General features: G+C 37.0%; 1 protein-coding gene across 4 annotated transcripts in view; it reads left to right on the forward strand.

Annotated features, from left to right (window-relative positions):
• The window catches only part of Stam (signal transducing adaptor molecule), an 83375-nt gene extending 76059 nt beyond the window's left edge, over positions 1-7316 (forward strand). For 3 of the 4 annotated variants that reach the window (XM_083112322.1, XM_083112325.1, XM_083112323.1), the window contains one exon: positions 6633-7316. In XM_083112322.1, coding sequence (XP_082968448.1) covers positions 6633-6762 — 130 coding nt within the window. In that variant the 3' untranslated portion in view covers positions 6763-7316. The remainder of the gene's footprint in view (positions 1-6632) is intronic. The other variant, XM_083112324.1, reaches the window with a different exon arrangement.
• Positions 7317-22934: the final 15618 nt, after the last annotated feature.

A 22934-nucleotide genomic window follows, 5' to 3' on the forward strand; every position in this document is an offset into this window, starting at 1 on the left:
AGCATCCCTTACACCCCCTGAACAAATGAAAAATGTGTGCCGTTATATGTAAACAACAATGGCAAGAAGGGTAATTTATCCACTCAGTGGCATGCCCGGGTTTTTCAAAAGGGAAAAGGGGGGTACATATACTTTTTTTTTTAGTAGTCCATCCTTATTTTGCCATCTCTTCCTGCATTTTTAACACCAAGGAAAACTCCCGGCTATGGTCCTTTGTTGAAATAATAGTGGTAGAATTCATATCAGTACTTTAGAATACTTTTTTTTTTTTACAAATGTATGCAGTTGTGAAAAATTCCCCCAAAAAACTGTGCAGCGAAAGATATATCAGCGTGCCAAAATTCTTAAGTGGAAGAGTTAAAAATGTCACCCGTGTTTGTCACAATTTTATTATGCTCAGAATCCATGCACCATAAGTTACTTCTTTGTATAGTCAGGTCTCCCCCATGATGTGACGATACCTGGTGGAGACACACAGTACTTCTAATCCCATTTTATGTCCCGATTAGCCTTTCTGTGCATAAAGTACACTTAAAAACAAACTCAACAACAACAATACTTCCCAGTATAGGTACCACCACTTTTAAGGCACTTATCATACTGGGAAAGATTCTTTTGTAGACCCTCTTCAAACATATCTCCAGTCTGATTTCTTGTAATGAATATGAGTTTCCACTCATGTATTGCATTTTGCTGTTTCATTAAGAATGCACAAGTGTCAGGTTTCCTCAAAGAGGGTCTACAAAAGCTTTTTTTCCAATATGCAGGTACATTAACAGTAGTGCTGATTATGCAGAGAAGTAACTTACGATATAAGGATTTTGATCATAATCAAGTTGTGAGAAATATAGGTGCCATTTTTTTTTAACAGCCTAATGGAATCACGGTAGTCAAGTTGGTAGGGCATCTGACTCTCACGTGGGAGACCTGGTGTGGGTGATTTAAGGTCAGAATTTTTCCAGCCTTGCTCCACATAAAGGGGGACATCCAGCCTGAACTAAACAGATAACCAGGGAGGGTAAAGGCAACCGGAGCATGGTGCTGATCACATCACCTCCATGGCCGAGATCGATAGAATGTGGGGGGGCCCTGCCCCACATGCCCCTATGTATGCCTCATGGCATGGTTCGATATGCACAGAGAACTTTACCGAATGGAACTTACTTTCTGAATAACCTGATACTATCTCCAGTGAAAAATTTTCAGATAAAGAAAAGGCAGTGTTCAGACATTGAAGGCAACTGAAACATTTTAATCAGAAAACTGAACATGTACGATGTTCAATGTTTTGAAAAGAAAGCATCGGATGTAAGAAAACTAATGTAAATGCAGAGGGAAAGTGTTGTAATGCCCTGAGCATGTAATCTCAGTTTAATGCTTCATATTCATGGTAATTTGACTTAATTGAATGTCTATTGTTTTATTAAATACAAATTGTGTCACAGACAACCAGTTTAAGAAAGAACATCCATTATTTAATCAATTTTGAATTTAGTTTTTCAAATTGCATCATAATGTCTCGCTGGTGACATCACACTTGTTACTTGATAGACCAAGTGGATGGGCCAACCTGGATATATCACCCTAACCATGTGAACTACAAAATAATCTAGTTGTTAGCATTCTGATAATCTTCATTAATTGAAGACTATTCTTTTTCTTTTGACGTTTATGGCTTATTCAAAAAAGAAAATATATACCTTGTAAATCTAGTATTGAATATACCTTTCATTAACATTCATATGAAGCTTTCATTTTACTACAGTGAGAGGAAACTCATTGCAGTTTATCTAAGTTAAATCTAAAACCACAATTTATTCACTATTATTACAGAGAGAACACTAAAAACCAATACCTCATTCAGCTGGCTCCCCTTCCATTCTTAACTGGTTTACAACCTTGTCCACCAGTAGATGCGGCAAAGACTCAGGTTTCTTTCCATATTTGTAAAGAGAAGATGGAGAAGGACAAATGTTAGTTTACTAATAACCTGAAAAAGAAAAATACCTGTCTTGTTTCCAGTATTACCCTTCATCAATTTCATCATATGATCACTCATCCTTATCTCGGGGTGTAAGGGGTGACCTTCCACATAGGACACCCAATTGTCAACCTCACTTCCACGTGGTACACCCAGGACTGCATTTTGCAGACTAACGAGGCTCTGGCGTCTGGACATACGACCAGTATAAGTTAAATACTCTGAAGCTTCTGAAGAGAAAGATCTAAAGTGGAAATACGAACTAACTCAACAGTAAAAAGAGTTTGTTTGGTAGCTAGTCAGTTAGGAAGCTTGTCATTCAGGACACATTAGCCAGAGATTGTCAAGGGTGCACACATCCGTCGAACCCACTGCAGATAACAAGTGGGCCACATGGATATATCGGTCATACCCACTTAAAGGGTTAAAGCTAATGGTAGCATAATATGCCTCAGTGGCTGAACATGCTGAGTGGACGATTGAATCTTGACACCAAAGGTTCCGAACTTTTGAGACCTGGCCTGGAAATTTGTTTTTGTGTGCGTGTATCATGTTATCACATGTAACCATATAAATTAAGAAAATTTCAGGTAAGGTAGTGAAAGAACTCTACAATATATACTTAATTTTGAACCTGGTTCGTTTGAACAGATTTGTGAGTTTGGATCACAGCGAATGAAAGTGAAGAAATACTAATACAAAAAAAAAAAAAAAAACTGTTTTAAATAGATAAGTGCTACAAATTTGCATGCATATTGAAAGTATTTCACCTGCTATTCCTGGGATTAGCAGACCCAAATTGTATGCTAATGTATTTAGATAATAAATATTTGGATATTGAATCAAGGCTTCAGATATTGGATCCGGGATTCTGAAATTGTACCTGGAATTCAAGATTCAGATGTTGAATTAGACTTTCGAATACCAGATTCTGGATTGAGATATGGATATCACATCTCAGATTCAAGATTTACATATAGGATTTGTGATTTGGTTACGTGATTTAGGATTGTAAATTTGAATATTGGATCTGGAATTTGATGTTTGAATATCGGATCTGGGATTCTAGGTTTGGATGTCGGATCTGTGATTCAAACTTTGGATGTCGGATTTGGAATTCGAGGTGTAGATGTCTGTTCTGGGATTCGAGGTGTGGATATCGAATCTGGAATTTGAGGTGTGGATGTGGATCTGGAATTTCAAGGTGTGGATGTCGGATCTGGGATTTCAAGGTGTGGATGTCGGATCTGGGATTTCAAGGTGTGGATGTCGGATCTGGGATTTCAAGGTGTGGATGTCGGATCTGGGATTTCAAGGTGTGGATGTCGGATCTGGGATTTCAAGGTGTGGATGTCGGATCTGGGATTTCAAGGTGTGGATGTCGGATCTGGGATTTGTTCTTTTGGATATCATGTTTTGAAATTTGAACATTATATCAAGAATTCAATTTTTCTTGTTTTCTTCAATTTGAATGTCCATCCTTAGATGATTTGTGGGGTTGCTAAGTTTGGAAGCCTTGACCTCCTAGTGAATGAAGGATGCGAGGGGGGAAAATACATATTTTGAGTTCGTGCAAAGAAATTCGACGCAAGGCAGAATTGTAATTAAAAGAAACATTGAGAAGATAATAGGAATGATAAATGGGAAGGAGAGGATGAGACAAAGATGTAATAATGTTTTGGAATTTTCTTGTCTTATGTTATACCTAGATGAAGTTACTATATTGTAACTTTGTACTTACATAATAACTAAAGTAGGTAAGTTTTTAAATCTTGTATTTAAGGTTTCTTATTATGTAGAAGGAATGTTATTGTTGTGGCCCCAGCTATGTTCATTGGCAGTTTAGTTTATTTATTCAGGACCAAAAGTCAATTTACCCTGTTAGCTTGCAAATATATGATAAGAGATTGATTGAATTGCTCTCCCCTTTGCATTATGCTCAATTTAGTGTTCTTTTCCCCCTACAAAATCAACCTTTTCAAATTGAGTTTGTTAATTATAGTGATAAAAGATATATTGTTTTGTCATTCCAGTATCGCATACCTTCACATGTATGTAAATGAACAAAAAGGTCAGAACGCAATTACCATGTGTAGTTTTTGAGAAATGATGTGGCAATGACATGACCAGTTTGATAATGTGTTGGTTTTTGCTGAAAAAGTCCCATAGGGTTGTGACGAACCCTGAGAGGTGAGAACTCCCAATCAGAATGTCAATGCCTGGTGGGTAGGTATACTAAGTTAATGTGAACAATTTAGATGACATCTCAATTACAAAACACTGAAATCACACCAAATTCTCACACGTGACCCCACCCATCTCATCGGTAACGCTGGTAGCCGTGTTAAAGAATTACAACAATTAAGCTTAAACAAACCAGAGAATCTTGACCAAAATTATCCTAAAAGTTTATGTTCACCATTATTGACCTCAAGAAGTATAAAACCGCAGCAAAAATGAACTTATGCTTTATACTAAATTCCGCTGTCACCTGTCCACCCTGTATATTAAAATGAACCCATCTCCGTTGACTTATTGACGCACCCGAAAGATGAACTTAATTTAAATTCTTTCCCGATAACGAATACGCTAAGGTAAAAGTAAGTAACAATTTCTTGAGTTATAATTCATGCACGAGTGACCAGTAAGAAGTGAACCCCCCACCTGTAAGATATCACTGACATTAGTATGCACATGGTTATCTTACATGAATTGAAATCTGTAAATTAATAATATTCACACTAGAGAGTTGATTTATGAGCATTTATTAACTAAAACAATTGCAGAAATAAGATATGCTGGATTTTATTTTGAATTACGACGAACACATAACACAACATTTTGTGTAAGCTACATTCTGCACCTTACCAACATGCCAGACAATGGTGTATTAATACGTGAATATCAACTGATGTGACCGCTGTCTTTTTCCTTAAAATCGATCACACCATGCTCATTGACACCGTCAATTATTACGTGTGAAAATAATTTGAAAGATTATCATTTAGATCATTTTGACGTTGCTGACGAATACAATTTTATACCATTTCAACGTATGAAAACCAACAATGAAATTTGTCTATGTAAGTTTTAGCAGCCTCGATTATTGACAGCTAACGGACGTAAACATACGTTACAAAATCTCTCATTCGATATGAGGTAAATTTTGACAAATATCACAGAAAATAATGAATGAATTGAGCACAATAAATTAAAATTATATACAATAATTAATATTTACACAGTCTTAGGCAGCGAGAGATTTCCTCGTCAAGATGGCTACCTCAAGCATATGCTTCGCGCTCAAATTAACGACGTATTGAGTTCCGTATTATGGCCATAATATACGCACATGAAAGCTAGCTTAAATCACGTATAAAGCCGATGAGTTTCATGTATTCTCAGTTGAATTTGAGTTTATCCGTAATCACTTAGATAGAAAAGGATTCCTACTTACAATGCATCCGGGTCTTTCAATTTGTGAATATTGAGCGAAAATAAAATTCACATATCCGCTCACACCTTCACTTGCGCTCACAAATTTCTCGTGAAACAGGTAATCTTATCCTTTGTGGGTCATAGGCATCCTTCAATTTGGATGGATCGCCTATAAATGGACCGATATCCCTTGATATCTGCAGCATCAAAACAGCTCACTTCTGCGTCTACCATTCCTTCTTCTTGAACTCCTGAATCGCTCTTCCGCGACCCGTTCCTCACGTTCAGATTCCAACCTGCGATTTCCGGCAACAAGTCCAATTCCCAGTACAGAACTGCTTTCACATCCAACGTATATCCGAGAATGATTAAAACCCATGGTTTAATCTTTGTTTTTCACAAACTCGCCAAATCACATTAAAGAAAGAAGCATTTTCAAACTGGATCCCGTTCGGAAATCAAGATCAGTTATTACCAATGAACCGTTCAAAAGATCTGTTACTCGAATCGCGCTGCACAATGTTGCCAACAGATATAAAGATTTTGCTCTGTGAGTCCTCAAGAATATAAGCATGCGCGCAGCAACAGCCGTGGTTAATTTTCAATAATCATTATCAATAATATAGAGAAAAACATGAATACAGTTGAATATAATATGACTCGTATAACGATACCCGTTATAGGGTCACATTTGCTCTTTTGGTGGCAACTGTTTCCGTGTAGTTCTATAGAACAGTCAACTGCAATAGTAATGCAACATTTTCATCATTTAACTTTCATTATTTGGGAGATAAGAAAAGTAAAGTGCTCCCCTGTGCTTTCCACATAGGGGGTGTGGAGTTAGGGCTCCACACTTTCTTGATCACGGCCGAAGGTGGCGATGATGTGATCAGCACCATGCTCCTGACCACTTTTATCCCCCAGAGTTTCCTCCAGGTACCCACTTTATACAACGCTGGGTGGACACTGGAGCTGCTTGAACAGGTGTTAAAATTCCCAGTTCTTCCAGAATGTATGAATGGTTTTGTTTAAAACAGCCATCCAGAAGTGCATAATTTTGAGTGGTTTCATACGAATATCAATTTTTGTTTATCACTTTTTGGAAACAACTTATATGATCTCGACACACACAAAAACTTATTCTAACCATGCAAATTTGTTTTTCAGTTGGCTGTTATAGCATAGTTACAAAGGTGAATTCATTTAATTTCAGTATTGTCACAAATTTCGGCCCACCAAGCTCAGCTGCAGACATCATTCCACCCGGCTCCTACTCTCACATAACTTCTCAGATGCCATTGGGTGTAATGAACTATCCTCCGCAACATCAGCCCTTATTATGAAGAAAGATAGGCTGATTGGACTCTTGTTTATAATTGGGAAAGGAACTTAACGTCAATAGATTAATTCTTGCAGCAAACATGGTGATAGTTGTTGCTGCCAGCGGGACTCCCTCTGGTGGTGAAACTGTGCAGTTTTTATATCAATGCAATGTAAATGTCAAAACTCCTTTTAACTCTTAATTATCCAAAACTGTATCTACGTCTGTAATATAGGTAGTGTAAAAATATGCCTTTGGCAAATTGAATTTTATATATTTTATTGAGTGATTCAGATTACTTCTGTATATCTGCTCCAGTAAGTTTGTTAGATATATCATACAAGTATATTTGATTTGAAATCTAGATAAGTAATTATCAGCCTTCTTTACTACAATAATAGCCAGTGTGTGGCTTAATTTCTCATAGCACGTGTAGACTGTTTTGATGTAGTTTCATTATGATTTGCAAAGCAACTATGTATAGATCTAATCTGCTTGCATTCTATTTAGATTCTGTAAAATTATTTCTGCTATAATATTGTATGTACGTTTGTAAATAAATTTTATATGTTGGTGCTCTTTTTAAGTTATTGATTTGTAACCAAGAGAGATCATAAAAAACAGTTATCATTATGCACTGTGCTTGACTTTTTATTTCATGGTTCTTGAAAGTGATCACGGTTAAGTTGCTCAACACATAGTACATAAGTGAAGGGTTATTAGGAGTTGCAAAGTTGTTAACATATTGTGTTATTTTTTAGAATAAGTGTCAGTTAGTGAAGAATTGGGGGACATGAACTGAAAAAAAATAGAGTACGGTCTTAAAAGTAAAGAGAATCCATAGTGTATAAAATCTGTGCAAAGTAATGTATAAAACTTAATATACAAAACTTTTGCTATATTGTTGTGCATTTTGTTTTGAAAAAATTACAATAAAATATCTTGGAATCTTTGTGCGTGAAATTTCTAATGTTTGCACTTGATATCCGGTAGAAGTGTTTCAAAATATGAAACTCCTTGCACCAAAGCTGGATATTTTAAGACTGCCATCCTAAGTATCTGACTATTTTGTTTTTAATGGAGCCATGAATGTTCATTAAATTTGTTCAAAATTAGTTTTAAAAGCTTCTATTTTCATTCAATTATTGTTTCTAGTTGAATATTTTCATTTTAATGGAAGTGCATTATTAATGATATCTGCATTGTTTATTGATTTAATGTAAATTTAAAAAAATCACATTTGAGTTTTTTCTGAATTAGTTATACTTGTTTGGAATTAAAAAAGTTTAGAAATACTATTTGATGCATAGTTTGTGGTTTAATTATGTTGAAAGATAATTTATTACCCTTATACTCATCAGAAATCCAGAAAATTGTAATGTGCATAAAATTATAGTGTTACACCATGTGGAAAAGATGTTTTTAGATTGAATTGTTTCCAAAGAGGATAAACAGTCTCTCTTCATGGCACAGATATGAGAGCTATTCTCCTACCAAAACACATTCCTATTATACCATATGAAAATGTAAGGTGTCTACTGCCTGAAAATTTGGGAATTAAACTTAAAATGAGCACACTTGAAAAATAAATTTGAAGAATTATTCCCTAAATAACCTTAAAATCTGAAAAAAATTGATTGTGAAAAATCTTAACTTTGTCTTTTTGGTGAGGTTGACATCCTGTTGTTACATTCAGTAATTTTTGGAAGCATTACCATTTTCATGTGTGCTAGTTAAACACACGTGACATATAAGCTTAACAAACAGCAATTTCTCTCCTATTTCAGAACGTTTTATCAGCAGATGACAGATGTTTCACTTCACCTAAGTATTTTTGCATTTAAGTTTTTTGATGCAATTAATCTTGCTCTTCACATTCACTTTTTTTTCCTGTGCATATAGCACTGTGCCATGAAGGCACATTTAGGGAAAGGGGGGGGTGTAGGGCCCCACATATTCTCGATTTTGGCAATTTTGGAGGAGATGTGATCAGCATGCGGTCATCTTTACCTCCCCTTCCCCCAGGATTGTCCCCAGAGCTGCTTACGTTTATCAGTGGCTACCACCCCCAATGTAATTCTCTGCATACATATACCATTTGAAATGTCTCCATTTCCGTTTGTGTTATTTCACTCCAAATCCTTCATTGTAATTTACTTTTACATTGAAAATCCATTTGAATTGATGGTGGCGCACGAAATGATACCCCATTTGTTTTTAGTGTAAAAACTTTAGTAAGCAACATTTTTCAAAAAAACTTACGTTGCAGTGAACATAGCAATGTGGAAAAATGTTTCAATGCAAAACATGCTCAATATGACCACCATTGCACTGCACAACTGTAGTCAAACGAACAGTTAGGTTATTTATCACCCTCCGACACATGTCTTCTGTAATTTCAGTGAAAGCTTGCGTAATTAATGTTCTCAAATCCATGAGATTTTCTGGATGTTTTGGAAAAATCCTTTCCTTCAGGAATCCCCACAGGAAATAGTCACAGGGATTAAGGTCTGAACTATTGGGAGGCCAATACTGACCACCATTAAAGCGTTCTGGAAACCTGTTTGAAATGACACGGAAGTTGAAGATCTCGTGCAAGAAATCCAGGACCACATTGGCAGTATGCGGTCTTGCACCATCCTGCATAAACCGTTGTGTGTTAAATGGCAAATCCTTCACAAGAAGCTGAGGAATAAATTGATTACGAAGCATGTCCAGGTAACGCTCACTGTTAACATTTTCATCGAAAAAGAATGGTCCAATGATTCCATGCGTTGAAATTGCGGCCCACATTGTAATCCTGGGAGAATGGCTTTCCTTTTGATGGAGCACTTGCGGATTGTCGGTAGCCCAAAATCGCATATTTTGTCTATTCACCACTCCGTCCAAGTGAAAGTGAGCCTCATCCGAAAACCACATATTGTTGATAACATCCATATGTCCCTCAGCCCATTCAGTGAATACCAGTCTCCGCTGAATCTTTTGTGGTGTCAGTTTCTGCACAACTGTTATTTTATAGGGGTACAGGTGAAGATCACTTTTGAGAATTCTTTGCAGAGAGCATCTCGATATACCCAGTTGGGTAGCTGCTTTTCTACGGGACGTACTGGGGCTTCTTTGCATAGCGACCTGTACACTTTTGATGTTTTCCGGCGTACGGACACTATTAACTCGTGGCCGTTTCGGTTCCAGTAATGTCCCTTGAACCCGCAATTGTTCATGGAGTTTGTGAATTGTTCTCTTGCTTGGAACCCAACGTGTGTTGAATTGGGCACGGAAACGTCTCTGTGTACCAACAATGCTTTTGGTTTCCGTGAACAACAACACTATTGCTGCACGATGTTCTGCATGAGCCTTCCTTTGTCAGCCATGCTGCTACACTGGAATGCTAGCGCCACGGTGAAGATTCAGTAAACTACAGCCTCTGGCAGTAAATCTCCATGGATCAAGGTTTCCTAGGAAACAAATATTTTAAAATTAATACATAAATATTAATTTCATTCAAAAAGTAAATGCGGTATCATTTCGTGCACCACCCTGTATATTGATACGCACACAAATGTCAAATATATATATGTATAATGTGGGATGTAAAAATATAGTTTTATTGTTTATGAAATGGGAACGTATGTGCAGACAAAAATACTTGGAAATCTTAAGATTTCTTTTATATTTTTTCCAGTGGCATGCATTCAAGGTAAGCTACCGAAGCACTGCTTCGGTATTCAGTTCGAATTTTGCATACTTCCCAGGATACGTAGACTCCCCGAAAGTGTCGAGAGACATTTTTGCAGAGCCCGTGAAAGACTAAAATGCCAGAAAGCAGTGGCGCGCGGTGCTTTTATCAAGGCAAACCTGCCCCATGTTGTACTATTGTTTATTTAAAAATAATATATTCGGCTATCTAAATGGTCACCGCACGCTACTGTATTGTTCAAATACGGAAGATATAACAAATATTTGCTCACGCTCTCTCTCACTCTCATCTTAGTAGTATTTTATTTAAATATACTAATCTCTTGGCCTCCAATAAAAAAAAATGGGTTAGCTGAAGGGTCATAAATACGGATATATTAATTTTGGCAAGAGAACGCACGTTCTTCTTGGTGGTTTGGTTTATTTTACTTCGCTTGTCTGCTAAATTTGGTTATTGCGGAAATGAGGATGAGTGATGATATGATGAAATTGATGAAGGGACCTCACAAATAACATCCATGCATAGGCCAGGATTCGAACCTATTCTTGTTCCTATGTGTTGTACTCTGCAGTTAACGTTGCTCTTCCATCACTTTACCTAATTCCTGCCATGAGGATGAACGTAGATTCAATTAAACGGGTGAAGGGTTGGTACAAGAGAAACAATTATGCACAGGCCAGGGTTCGAACCGGGATCCTTCAGTAACAACATCGTGATGTGGAGGAATTAGGAAAATCAAGTAATGCAATTTATTTTTCCAAAGAGCATATAACATTGACAATTGAAAAATACCGCCGAGGAAGAATTCAGTTTGCTTTACCGATACCCACGTATCCGAATGGTTCGAGTTTTTTGTCGGCAAACGTCCGTGGGGTTTATCATAGCATGCTACGACAGTGCGGATTAGGAGTTCGAACCCCGACCTAGGCATGGATGTTCTTTATGTGTGTCCCTTCATCAATTGTATCGTATCATCATCGCAATAAATCAAATGCGGCAAAAAGCGATGCTAAGTAACAAAAATCAAATCACTGATTTATTGCTTGATTTGGTTTATTTTACTTTGCTTTTCTGCCATGTTTGCCATCTTAAGCTTTGCATGATGTGTTCTATTGAGTTTAACCCTTTCAGGTACACAAGTAAACTGTAATTGATATTTATGATATGTATTACTTTTTGTATACCTTTTGGAGTAATTTGGACAATTAAACTAAAATTTTTCACAAAAATGTATATTAAATATGAAATAATTGTTTGGACATATTTGTCCCTATGTACGTTAAAGGTAACAAATAACAAAATATATGCGAAATTAAGCAACACCTTGATACAAAATTATTTTTCACTTCAGAATGCAATATTATATATCAAATTATTAGGAAACTCATGAACATTGTATATTTAAGCATGAAATTCTTGGAAACAGTTGCGATCTCACACAACATACATATACATTACATATTGAGCACATGGTTTTCGTACGATTTTCTAGTTTCTTTTAGCACAATTCACACAGCGTTTCCATTTTTGTACTTTTGTCATGTAATGCTCTGGAGGTTTAGGAGGAAATTGACTCTCAAGCCTCTTTTTGGTACTTACTGTCATTGGCAATGATCTTTTTCTGTTCGAATACTGTCCAATCAACTCTCGAGCAATGCTTTGGCGAAACTATAGTGAAGTCATTGACTTCCCGGATTCTGTGCGCACACTTTTGAAAAGCTTGCTATACACTATGTAAGAATTATTAATTCCAATATCAATCAAAATATGACCTGAGGTAGTACTTAATTTTTACCTTACGGTCAACTTCATAAGTAACTTTTTTCTGATCCATAAGGTCGACACCTCCCATACACTCATTGTACTTTCTCACCATCAAAGGGCAAGGAACATTTATTTTCTCAGAATTACCTTGAATGCATCTTTTTACATTTATTATCGGGATTGGTGATATGAAATTAGATAAAAGATACACTGGCCTATTGTCCATCTACTTGATGCAAGACATACCATTAGTGTTCATGCATAAATATCCCCTCTCTTCATTTCTTTGTCTGTTTGGAAGTTTTTTTGGCATGTTTTTTCTGTTTGTGCGTACAGTACCACAAGCTTTTATGTTATCTTCTGCTAGAATGTACTGTAGAACAGGCGAATTAAAAAAGTTGTCCATATAAAATTCACAATCAAGACCACAAATGGATTTTGTTAACTGCAGTATCACACTCTCTCCAAGACCCACTTCTGCATGACTTGCCCCTTTCTTCCCTGTGTATAGGTCAAATTCATACAGGTATCCAGTTTCTGATTCACACCTGCAACTCATTTTGAAACCCCACTTTATAGGTTTGTTCTTTATATACTGTTTCATAATGTTATGTCCTTTGAATTTGACCATGTGTTCGTCTATTGCCTGGGTTTTAGATGGACTCAAAGCGGCTTGAAAGCTCTTATTTAGATGGTCCATTACTGGTCTCACTTTGTAGGCCCGGTCATACATTGGACTATTTATGTTTGGTTGAGCCACATTATTTGAGAAGTGCAAATACTTCCTAATTTCTTCAAAACGATGTAAAGGCATTACTTGTGAAACGTAAGGAACACTTAGATCAGGTTCCGTTGACCAATAACTTCTAATAGTAGGTAGAACATGGTAACTCATTATTACATTCATACCTAAGAAGGATTTCATTTCTGCACTGTTTATATAAAAAACCACCCCGTTTTGCTGAGCATATCGGCAAGTTTCCTCGACTATCAATTTGATTAGCTCATTGAAATTCATAACGGAATTGAAAATTTCAATTGGTTTTGGGACACAGCCACTTTCTTCTACATTGAAAACAAGAACTTTCCTATAATCAAAATTTTCATTAATACTAAATTTCCTTGGCTTGTAACTTCTATTCCACTTAAAATCTGGAACACTGAAAGCACTATGTGACTCAGGGTTTTGAACAGCTCCGTGAGGACTTTCAGAATTAGGGTCCATAGAATTCAGCTTGATGTCCGAAACTGTCAATCCCTCTCTTGAACACGTAACTGGAGGTTCAGGATCGTCTATGATGACATTAGTTTCTGCTGCATCAATGTCTTCTATTGATCTTCTTCATCTAGAAGGAGATTATCTTCATTGCCACTGTCTTCAGCTTGTAAAACTTCCACGATTTCTTCACCAGAAACAAGAAATTCACGTTGCTTTGATATCTTTCTGGGACAATATAATATAAAAATACGTTAAGAATATAAGATTTTATTATTACACACACACATATACGCAATATATATTTTATGTAGATACAATTCAAAACTTTTCTTTACAAAGAAATGTTGTTTTTCCGAATTTGTAGAATTACCTACAAACATGCAGTTACCTTTGTGGTACATAGGGACATATATGTCCCAATCAGTTTCTGAGCCTGTAGTTCTTTCAGGTGCACTGCAGGTAATCAGAAACTCATCAAAATATGTTGTACAAACATTAATAATTACAAATACCAGAATTGTATTTGTGAATTAAAAAACAATTGCAAGATATTTTACGAAACATAATCCAAAATGCAATACTATATACTTGCCACATTTAGATGCTTCTAAAACAGTATAAATAATACGTGTTGACGACAAAAACACTAGAAACTAATAATATATATCTAGGAAGAAACGATAATAATATTTGCGTCCATGTAACCCCTATCATGTGAAGAATGTGGATAAAATAAGACATGGGACACATATGTCCCATGTACCTGAAAGGGTTAATAGTTGTAATACTTTTCCTGGTTCATCATTGTGGAATTTGGTAGGTGACAATTTACTAATGTAATGCTAATTGACAATATAATATTTGTAACTGTTAGACAACAGACTATTAAAAAGAAACAGAGACAAATAAAAAGAAAAATCTATGTCTTTCCACATTGAATTACTAAGCATACTTAGGTCACTGCATCCTACTTTACAGCAGCGCATACTCTGGGTCACCTAGGTAATCGGAGATGACTTGGCTATAATTTTTTAAAAAGTTGTTTTTTATTTCTTCGCAATATTCTTCCGAACCAATCTTTGATTCACATATTTCTTTGCTTCCATCGTGCGAATGTTTTCAACAGTTTGCCACAGAATGTCCATGAGGCTTTCAGCCACTTTCTCCAGCTGTTGGAATCTCGTGAAGTCAGGGTGAGATTCCATCGGCTTCCTTTAAATCCCTTGACGGGAGGGGAGAGGTGAAGGAAACACTGCTTCCATGACAAGGGTAACTTCCTTCTGGAGAGAGTCCATTGGTCGCACTCTGCACCCCAGAGCCTTTGCCGTTCCCTTGGCTGGCACCCTCTTCTGCCATTCTTCCCCGATGGCCTTTATATCATAGGAGCTGTGTTGTTTACAACAGGGAAATTTCTCAGGAAACAGAATTCTGGGTTCACAAATTACGTACTGAAAAGGAAAGTAGAGAAAATACATCTGAAAATGCGCGAGAAACAGGGAAATCTGGACAACATTTGCGAACCAATTCTATGTTAATTCTCATTTTACGTTTGCTTCTGTCTTCCTGATCACTGCTATTTCAACAGATATTGTCAAAGGAAAAAAAAAACTTTAATATTGAAGATGAAGGTAATTAAATAAATTAAAATTTGAACTAGAAATTCAAGAAATTACACCGACTTCCATTGCGAAGTGTTAGCACAGCTCCCTTCGATGCCAGAGCTCCAGGGTTCGAATACCGGTCAGGGCATGGGTGTTCTTTGTAAATGTCCCTTCATCAATTTCATATCATCACTCGTAGTGATTAGCCAAAAGTGGCAGAAAAGCAACGTCAAATTTAATCAATCGATTAATGAAGTAATTAAACTATTTATATGCTTACTTTTTTCATTTTTGTACTTTAAAATTCGTGATTACATTCTTTGTAGCCTGTTTGTGTGTGTGTGTGTCTATATATATATATATATATATATATATATATATATATATATATATATATATATATATATATATTGCAGCAACATAGAGGCACCATAACGAATAAATAAAATGTATCTGTGCCGCACTTCGTTTCCTCCACCAAACAATTGTGTTCATGCACTTAAGACAAAACTGTTTAGCAGCAAGAGTCTGAAGTACTTAGTAGTTATAACCTCTCTCTCTGGTAATTTACAATGCATTACAGGGCCTCCCCCATGACGCAGTGGTAGCGTCATTGCCTTGTAATCAAGGGGTCCCGGGTTCGATACCCGGTGGAGGCACAAGTGGTTCGGATCCCACTTTAAACTGTAGGTCCAGTCCCGATTAGCCTTACTGTGCACAAAGTGGACTTAAAACAGACACTCAAACCAAACCAAAACAATGCATTACAGAAAACAATAAAAATGCGAGCGAAGCGAGCAGGATAATTTTTATATCCAAATTTTTGCAAACTGAAAACAATATTGATGTAATATGACACAAAAAATTTCAAGGGGGCACCATGGCATTCTCTTTTACAATGTTTTTTTCATTTCGATCGTTCGGCGCCCAGGGACAACTCCCACCGTCCCCTAGCTACAGCTCGGAACTTGACAAGACTGTAAGGAAAGGAGACATTGAGAGCGAAGCGAGCAAGAAAATTTTACGAAATGTATTTTTATTTTGATAAAATTTGATATTGATGGGGGCAATTGCCTTTCTGTGTCCCCCTGCAGGTATTCTTGACCATCTGAAAAAAATAATGCAAGAAAGACGGGAAAACTAATTCCTTTTGTCCTGCTACTATTAGATTCTACTAGTCTTGCTTTCTTTTACCTCAATGTTTGACCCAAGAAATTGATATCCGTTCAAGATTAATCGGCTTGAAAGTACTTAATTTTCTTTAAGAGCATAATATTGTTCAATAACGGCGATAAGATTCCTCTCCACTAAATTTCTAGGTGAAGGTACAATAATGTAGGAGGGACATGCACGTCTGGAAGGGCGGGCAAGGATGGCCACACCTCCACCTTTGAAATTGATTGTCAACCTAAAAGTAGGGTGACCAGACACATACATATAAAAAAAGAGGACAGAGCATGGTGAAAAAGGACAAAGTCATAAAAAGAGGACACCGCAAAAAATGACAACTAATTTTCCATTACTCATAATTAGGGACGTGAAGTTTTCGTTTTATTTTCAACTGAATTTTGATGTTATTTTGTACTGCAATTCGGTGTTATTTTTCGCGGTTTAGGGCAAAATTTGTTGTTATTAATTTAAAATCGGTTATTTTTACATGCATATTTACTGTTCCTTCTATGATTAAGATTTTCACATTGCTTTAGTTCTGGAAAATTGAGGCAAATTTTAGTTTTAATGACAAAAAAAAAAAATTTAAGGCTTACCTTTGTTAGGAATTACCAAATTTCTTCCATTTGGAAAACTATTTTGTCTCGTCAGCCAGTAAATATGAAATGTTTATTGAATGATATCACCCAAATCTTTGAAAATAGTCATACATATAACTTTCTCCAACAATGCCAGGAAAATCCCTCTGCGACCTCAAATTAAGCGTTTTGTGTACGCACACTCGCATACACAACCTCTCCCCCTCCCCCCGAAACACAAAAGGTGCTTCTCCCTGAAAATTTTCCCGTTCCTAATCAATTTCCCTTCTGGGAAGATCCCCCCGCCCCGAGCAAATTCTATTTCAGGAAAAGGTTAAATAGCCTACTGCCAGTCATATTGTGCCAAACTGCAATAATGGAGCGTGACAATTTCGATTTAATCGAACTTTCACCAGCTAGACTAGAAACTACAAACGACAGATCAAATAGCACTTCCAGTAGTACTTTTTGAACAAAAGAAGTGTTATCCCTAGTTTATACTGCATATTTCGTGACTTTTTTTTTGTGTTAAAGTGCAAAATTCGGTGTTATTCTGAAAAATGGCATAATTCGAGTTATTTCGCGATTCCGAAACACCGAAAACTTGCCTCCTTAATTTACCCAAATCCATTTTAGACACTTTATTGTGCTTTCTTCAAGTGTTGGGTGTTATCGTTAACCCGCGATCGCTCGCGCTATTAGATAAAATCTAACAATTGCAAAACTTTTGTTATTTCTAGATTGTTACTGGAGGTAACAATGCGTTAAGGCTACAATGCCTCCTTCCATGTCTCTACTTGTCAACACTGTAGCAACTGTTATTGAAATTGAAAGCTAAACCTTATACTAGCGGCTTTGATCCTAGCCGAGTGCATTGTTAGATTTTTTCTAACATGCGAGTTATCGCCTCACATTTCCAGCGAATGATTGTACAACAGTTTTCCTTTGGGAAATACCGCTTTCGTTTATTATTCCGTCTGTGTACAGTGTAGTGGAAAGGTGCATTGGTTCTTCCAATCTGATGATTGTTGTTTTTGGCATTGTGTTATTGAAGAGAATAGCAGTAAAATGTCTGACAAACAAACTAAACAGTACATGATGTGTCTGGAAGAAGAAGACACAGATGAAGTGGACATTGGACCTCAAGACACAGGTTGGGAAACCGATACAGACCGTCCATCAGAACATGAGGAAGTGCATACCGAGACGGAACAGCCAGTTAGTGATTCTGATGATTCTGTGACAGTTTCAAGACATGTGAATCGTTATACATATCGAGGCAAAGATGGTTCAACAATATGGTTCAAGCAAAAAGCCCCACCACGTAAAATCGCCAGACAGAATATTGTCACACAGTTACCAGGTGTGATAGGTGGGGTCAAGAATTTGAAGTCAATTCTAGACTGTTGGAAACTGTTCTTTCCGGATTCTCTAATCACACGTTAGTCCAATACACAAACGTAAAGCTCAAGGAAATGGCACCTTCCTACTCACGTAATACACGGGACTGCCCTCTAACTGATTTTATAGAAATTTCAGCATTCCTAGGAGTACTATATCTTGCTGGAGTAAAGAAGTCGCAGAGCCTAAATACAGATGAGTTGTGGGCCACAGATGGAACTGCACCAGACTTTTTAATCGCGTCAATGAGCAAACGAAGATTTCACACACTTCTCCAAGCTGTTAGGTTTGATGATATCACTACACGAGCACAAAGGAAGCAAGAAGACAACCTATCTCCAATTAGAGAAATATTCGATGACTTTGTTAGTGTCTGCATGAATAGTTACAGGCCAAGTGCTTACACTACCATTGAAGAGATGTTAGAAGCATTCAAAGGACGATGCAAGTTCAGACAATACATTGCAAATAAACCTGCAAAATATGGCATAAAAATATATGCACTCTGTGATGCTAGAACATTCTACACTCTAAATATGGAAATTTATGCAGGAAAACAACCATCTGGGCCTTACCAAGTTCCCAATGATGCACAAAACGTGGTCTTGCGATTAATACGTCCAATTGACAAGAGCAGAAGGAATGTGACCATGGACAATTATTTTACCTCCATACCTCTAGCTAATGAACTGTACACCAACCACAAATTGACACTAGTAGGAACTCTTCGATTGAATAAAAGAGAAATTCCACCGGAATTTTTATATGTCAAGGAAAGGCTTGGAAACAGCAGCATGTTTGCGTTTGGAGAGAAACCATCTAATAATTGTCTCCTCTGCTCTTCTGTACCAAAGAAGAAACAGAAAAAAAATGTTATGATGATTTCCACCATGCATAATGACGACGGCATTGATCCTGACTCTGGAGAGGCAAAAAAGCCAGAAGTGATTACTTTCTACAATCTCACAAAAGGAGGAGTGGATGTTGTAGATTGTCTGAAATCTGAATATTCTGTTTCAAGAATAAGCAATCGCTGTCCTCTCACAATATTTTTCAGCCTTCTCAACATTGGAGTAATAAATGCTCAGATAATTTACAAAACGAATACAGGCGACTTGTTGACTCATAGAAAATTTGTTACGCAACTTAGTATGATGCTTACAAAACCACATATGATGAGACAGATGTCAGTTCCAAATGTATCACTTCGTCTGAAGGAGAAAATAAAAAGTATTGCAAGCATTGAAAGTCTGCCGAAAACTGAGAGAACTCTTGAATCAGAGGAAAAGTCCCGATGTGCCTATTGTCCCAAAAGAAAGAATCGATTCACATATCATTCATGTAGTAAGTGTTCCTCCCCAATATGTAAAGAACATACAGAAACAACTGTTTATGTTTGCCGTGAATGTGCTGCAAAAGAAGATGACTCTGAATCTGATTAGAAACATCCTCAATTATAAAACATTTTGAATTTGAATTTTTATCAATAAAAAATTGTATTTTAATGTGCTTATTTGCATTAATGTTTTAAATATTCATAAAGAAGAATGCTGTAACAATGTAAAATGATTTCAATGTTTAATAAAACATGTTTGATAAAATATATTTTGCAAATATTAAGTGATAACTGAAAAAAAAACAAGTTGTTAGAAAAAATCTAACACGCGAGTTATAGCGTGACACATGAAGGCGCCACCGATCGCGGGTTAAAACGAAAACGTCACACCCCTACTCATAATTTAATAAATACCAGGTGGTTATAATTAAAGTGACGGTGTTCAGAGTGGTACAGCACGGGCTGTAATGAGAGTAGCAGTCTGAAACTTCGTAGATATGATAATGAAGCAATGCGCTCGCGAATTATGCAAAAAAAAAAAAATAGTTCCAATTCTCGCCACCAGGGTAAAAAACGGCGCTGTAAGCAGTCAAAACGTGGAAATTTCCGTAACTCTGACGTCAAAGTCGGTGAAATTGCCTAACCATTGTGTGAGCTCCCTGGTTGTTGTTGGTGACGCTTGTTGCTTTTTCCTTTAGTAATGTTCATGTAATTCGAATAGTGAAATTGTAGCGATATTTTATTACAAAGAGTATTGTTTTCTGCGATTTATAGTGTTTTTCCTGTAACTATACCAAGTTTTGACTGCTTACAGCGCCATTTTTTACCCTGGTGGCGAGAATTGGAACTATTTTTTTTTTTGCATAATTCGCAGGCGCATTGCTTCATTAGCATATCTACGAAGTTTCAGACTGCTACTCTCATTACAGCCCGTGCTATACCACTCTGAACACCGTCACTTTAATTATAACCACCTTGTATACATCTGATGACAGAATTTTACTCTTTGTATAATTCTTGGATATTAGAATGCAATATCACCATAAGTGACAAGTAAGCTTCGCTTTAACTTATTTGCAAAAACAGAACTTAAATTTTAAGTAGTTTAGATTGTGTCAGGAAATATGATTTTAATGCCACGAACATTTTTGCACTCTTTCAACATGAGGGGAAAGTGACAGCCAGCCACCTTACACTTTACCTCATATTCGTTTCTACCATCCTCTAAAAGCTGGATATTTTTTTTTGCAAGATCATTGATGAATTTTCACTTTCGCTTCGTTATTTCATAAAAGTAAATATGACTTAATAATCAAAATTCTCATTACGCGTTTCTGTATCGCGCATGTATGACTCGAAAATGAACTGGCCGACCTCTGTGACGGAGTGGTTATCACACCGTGTCACAATTCCAAAGGTCCCAGGTTCGAATTCCAGCCTGGGCATGGGTGTTCTTTGTGAGTGACCCTTCATCAAAATCATCATATCATCGCTCATCCTCATCTTCACGAATAGCAAAAGTGGCAGAAAATGGAATTAAAATAAACCATATCAGTCAATCAAAAAGGAACTGCTCAAATTACGTGTTTCACAAGTCTCAGATTGCGAAGCAACGAGTTACAATAATACATGGCCGAGTCTGCTGCTACGCACGTGTCAGCAGTAAGAATAAGCGTCAAATTTGCTGCTGCCACGTAATTCGTCTGCTAAGATGATGTTACAAATCTTAAGAACAGATTAAGACGAGAGAAATGCAAGTTTATGATTAGTGGGAATGAATGTACAGGTAATTTAGAACCCTTATCTTTAGAAAACATTTCGCGATATTATTTTAATGCTAAAAGAACTTAACCTAACTACGAAAGCATTTAGGTTTATTATTAGAAGAATGCTGAGGGACCTAATCTTAAAACATTTTTGTGAAAGTAATCGCTACAACTTCACAGTATGTGTTACAGACGTAATTGCATACATAGCATGATGAAATCACGATAAAACAAAGACCGAGTCTGCTGCCACGCGCATCTTTTTTGAGGTTCCAGCAGAAAAAGAACGTGGCAGCAGACACTGCCATAATACATACTCATGACTAGGGGTGTGCGTGACAGAACATTTTTTGGTCGGGACGGGGAATTTTTTTAAATCCCGACGTTCCGGACGGGTAAAATCCGCAATTTCCCAAGAAATTTTCAGGAACGGGTAATAATAAAACATTCCCGACGCTGTGGAAATCGCGAATTTGACGTCATTTCTCTTTCTTTCGATTTCTGAAATAAAAGCTAACAATTTCAGAGAAGTGTCAAGACACTTATATTGCAGAAAACATCAAGAATTAACCACTTTTTAAAACGACCATTTGGAAGTTTCGAACTACCCGGGATCTCGAAATGTCTGGAAATAATTTCCTGAAGTCGGGATCGGACGGAAATTTTTTAAACCGACTTTTCTGGATCAGGAAAGTGATCATGTCCAGCTCCCAGATGCTAGGTGAGCATTGGTCTCATATTTAACGCGCCCCAAGTGATACGAATATCATTATATGTGGAAGCATTCTCTATGCAGAACATTTGTTACGGTCGATGCTATACCATGGCTATACTCTTTCTAAAAAAGGAAGACATTTACCGATTTCTAAAAAATCCGCCTGGACGCCGGACAGACACCTAAAAAGGAGGGCATGTCCGGATAAAAGAGGACGTCTGGACACCCTACCTAAAAGTATATATTTCACACGTATAATTTGATTTCAGTCATAGTAATTTACATTAATGCGATAATTTCAAATTCAAGTGGTGTTTTTGAGGGGAGCAACACTATTATGGGGGTAATATGCTCCATGGAAAAATACCTTGCTTGTCTCTCCGTGGAAAAATCTGCGGACGCCCATGATTAGGGATGGGCAATTGCCCCCCGTGTGCACGCCTATGATTACAGAGAACAATGATATATTGCGAGCAGGAAAATTTTTGGATCTATTTTTTTTTTCAGGCTGTAATCAATATTTATTTAATAGGGTGCAAATAAATTCACGGAACGCCAATGCATTCTCTCTTTTACAATTTACAACTTTTGTGCCTTCCCGATGGTGTAGTGGTAACATCGTCACCATGTGATCAAGGGGTCTCGGGTTCGATACCCAGTGGAAGCACATGGCACAGTGGTTCGGATCCCACTTTAAACTGTAGGTCCAGTCCCGATTAGCCTTACTGTGTGTAAAGTGGACTTAAAACAAAAAACAATCAATTAATCTTACAACTTATCATCATTTAGATCGCTCGGCGCCCAGGGCCGACTCCTGCTGCCCCCTAGCTACGGTTCTGAAGTTGATAAGACTATGAAAAGTAGATATTGCGAGCGAGAAATTTTTACGGAGAGTATTTTTATTTGCATAAAATTTGAAGTTGTGGGCTGTTATTGCCCCTGCAGGT

Source organism: Lepisma saccharinum, chromosome 26, assembly GCF_977018435.1.
Source record: "Lepisma saccharinum chromosome 26, izLepSacc3.1, whole genome shotgun sequence".
Classification (NCBI taxonomy): domain Eukaryota; kingdom Metazoa; phylum Arthropoda; class Insecta; order Zygentoma; family Lepismatidae; genus Lepisma; species Lepisma saccharinum.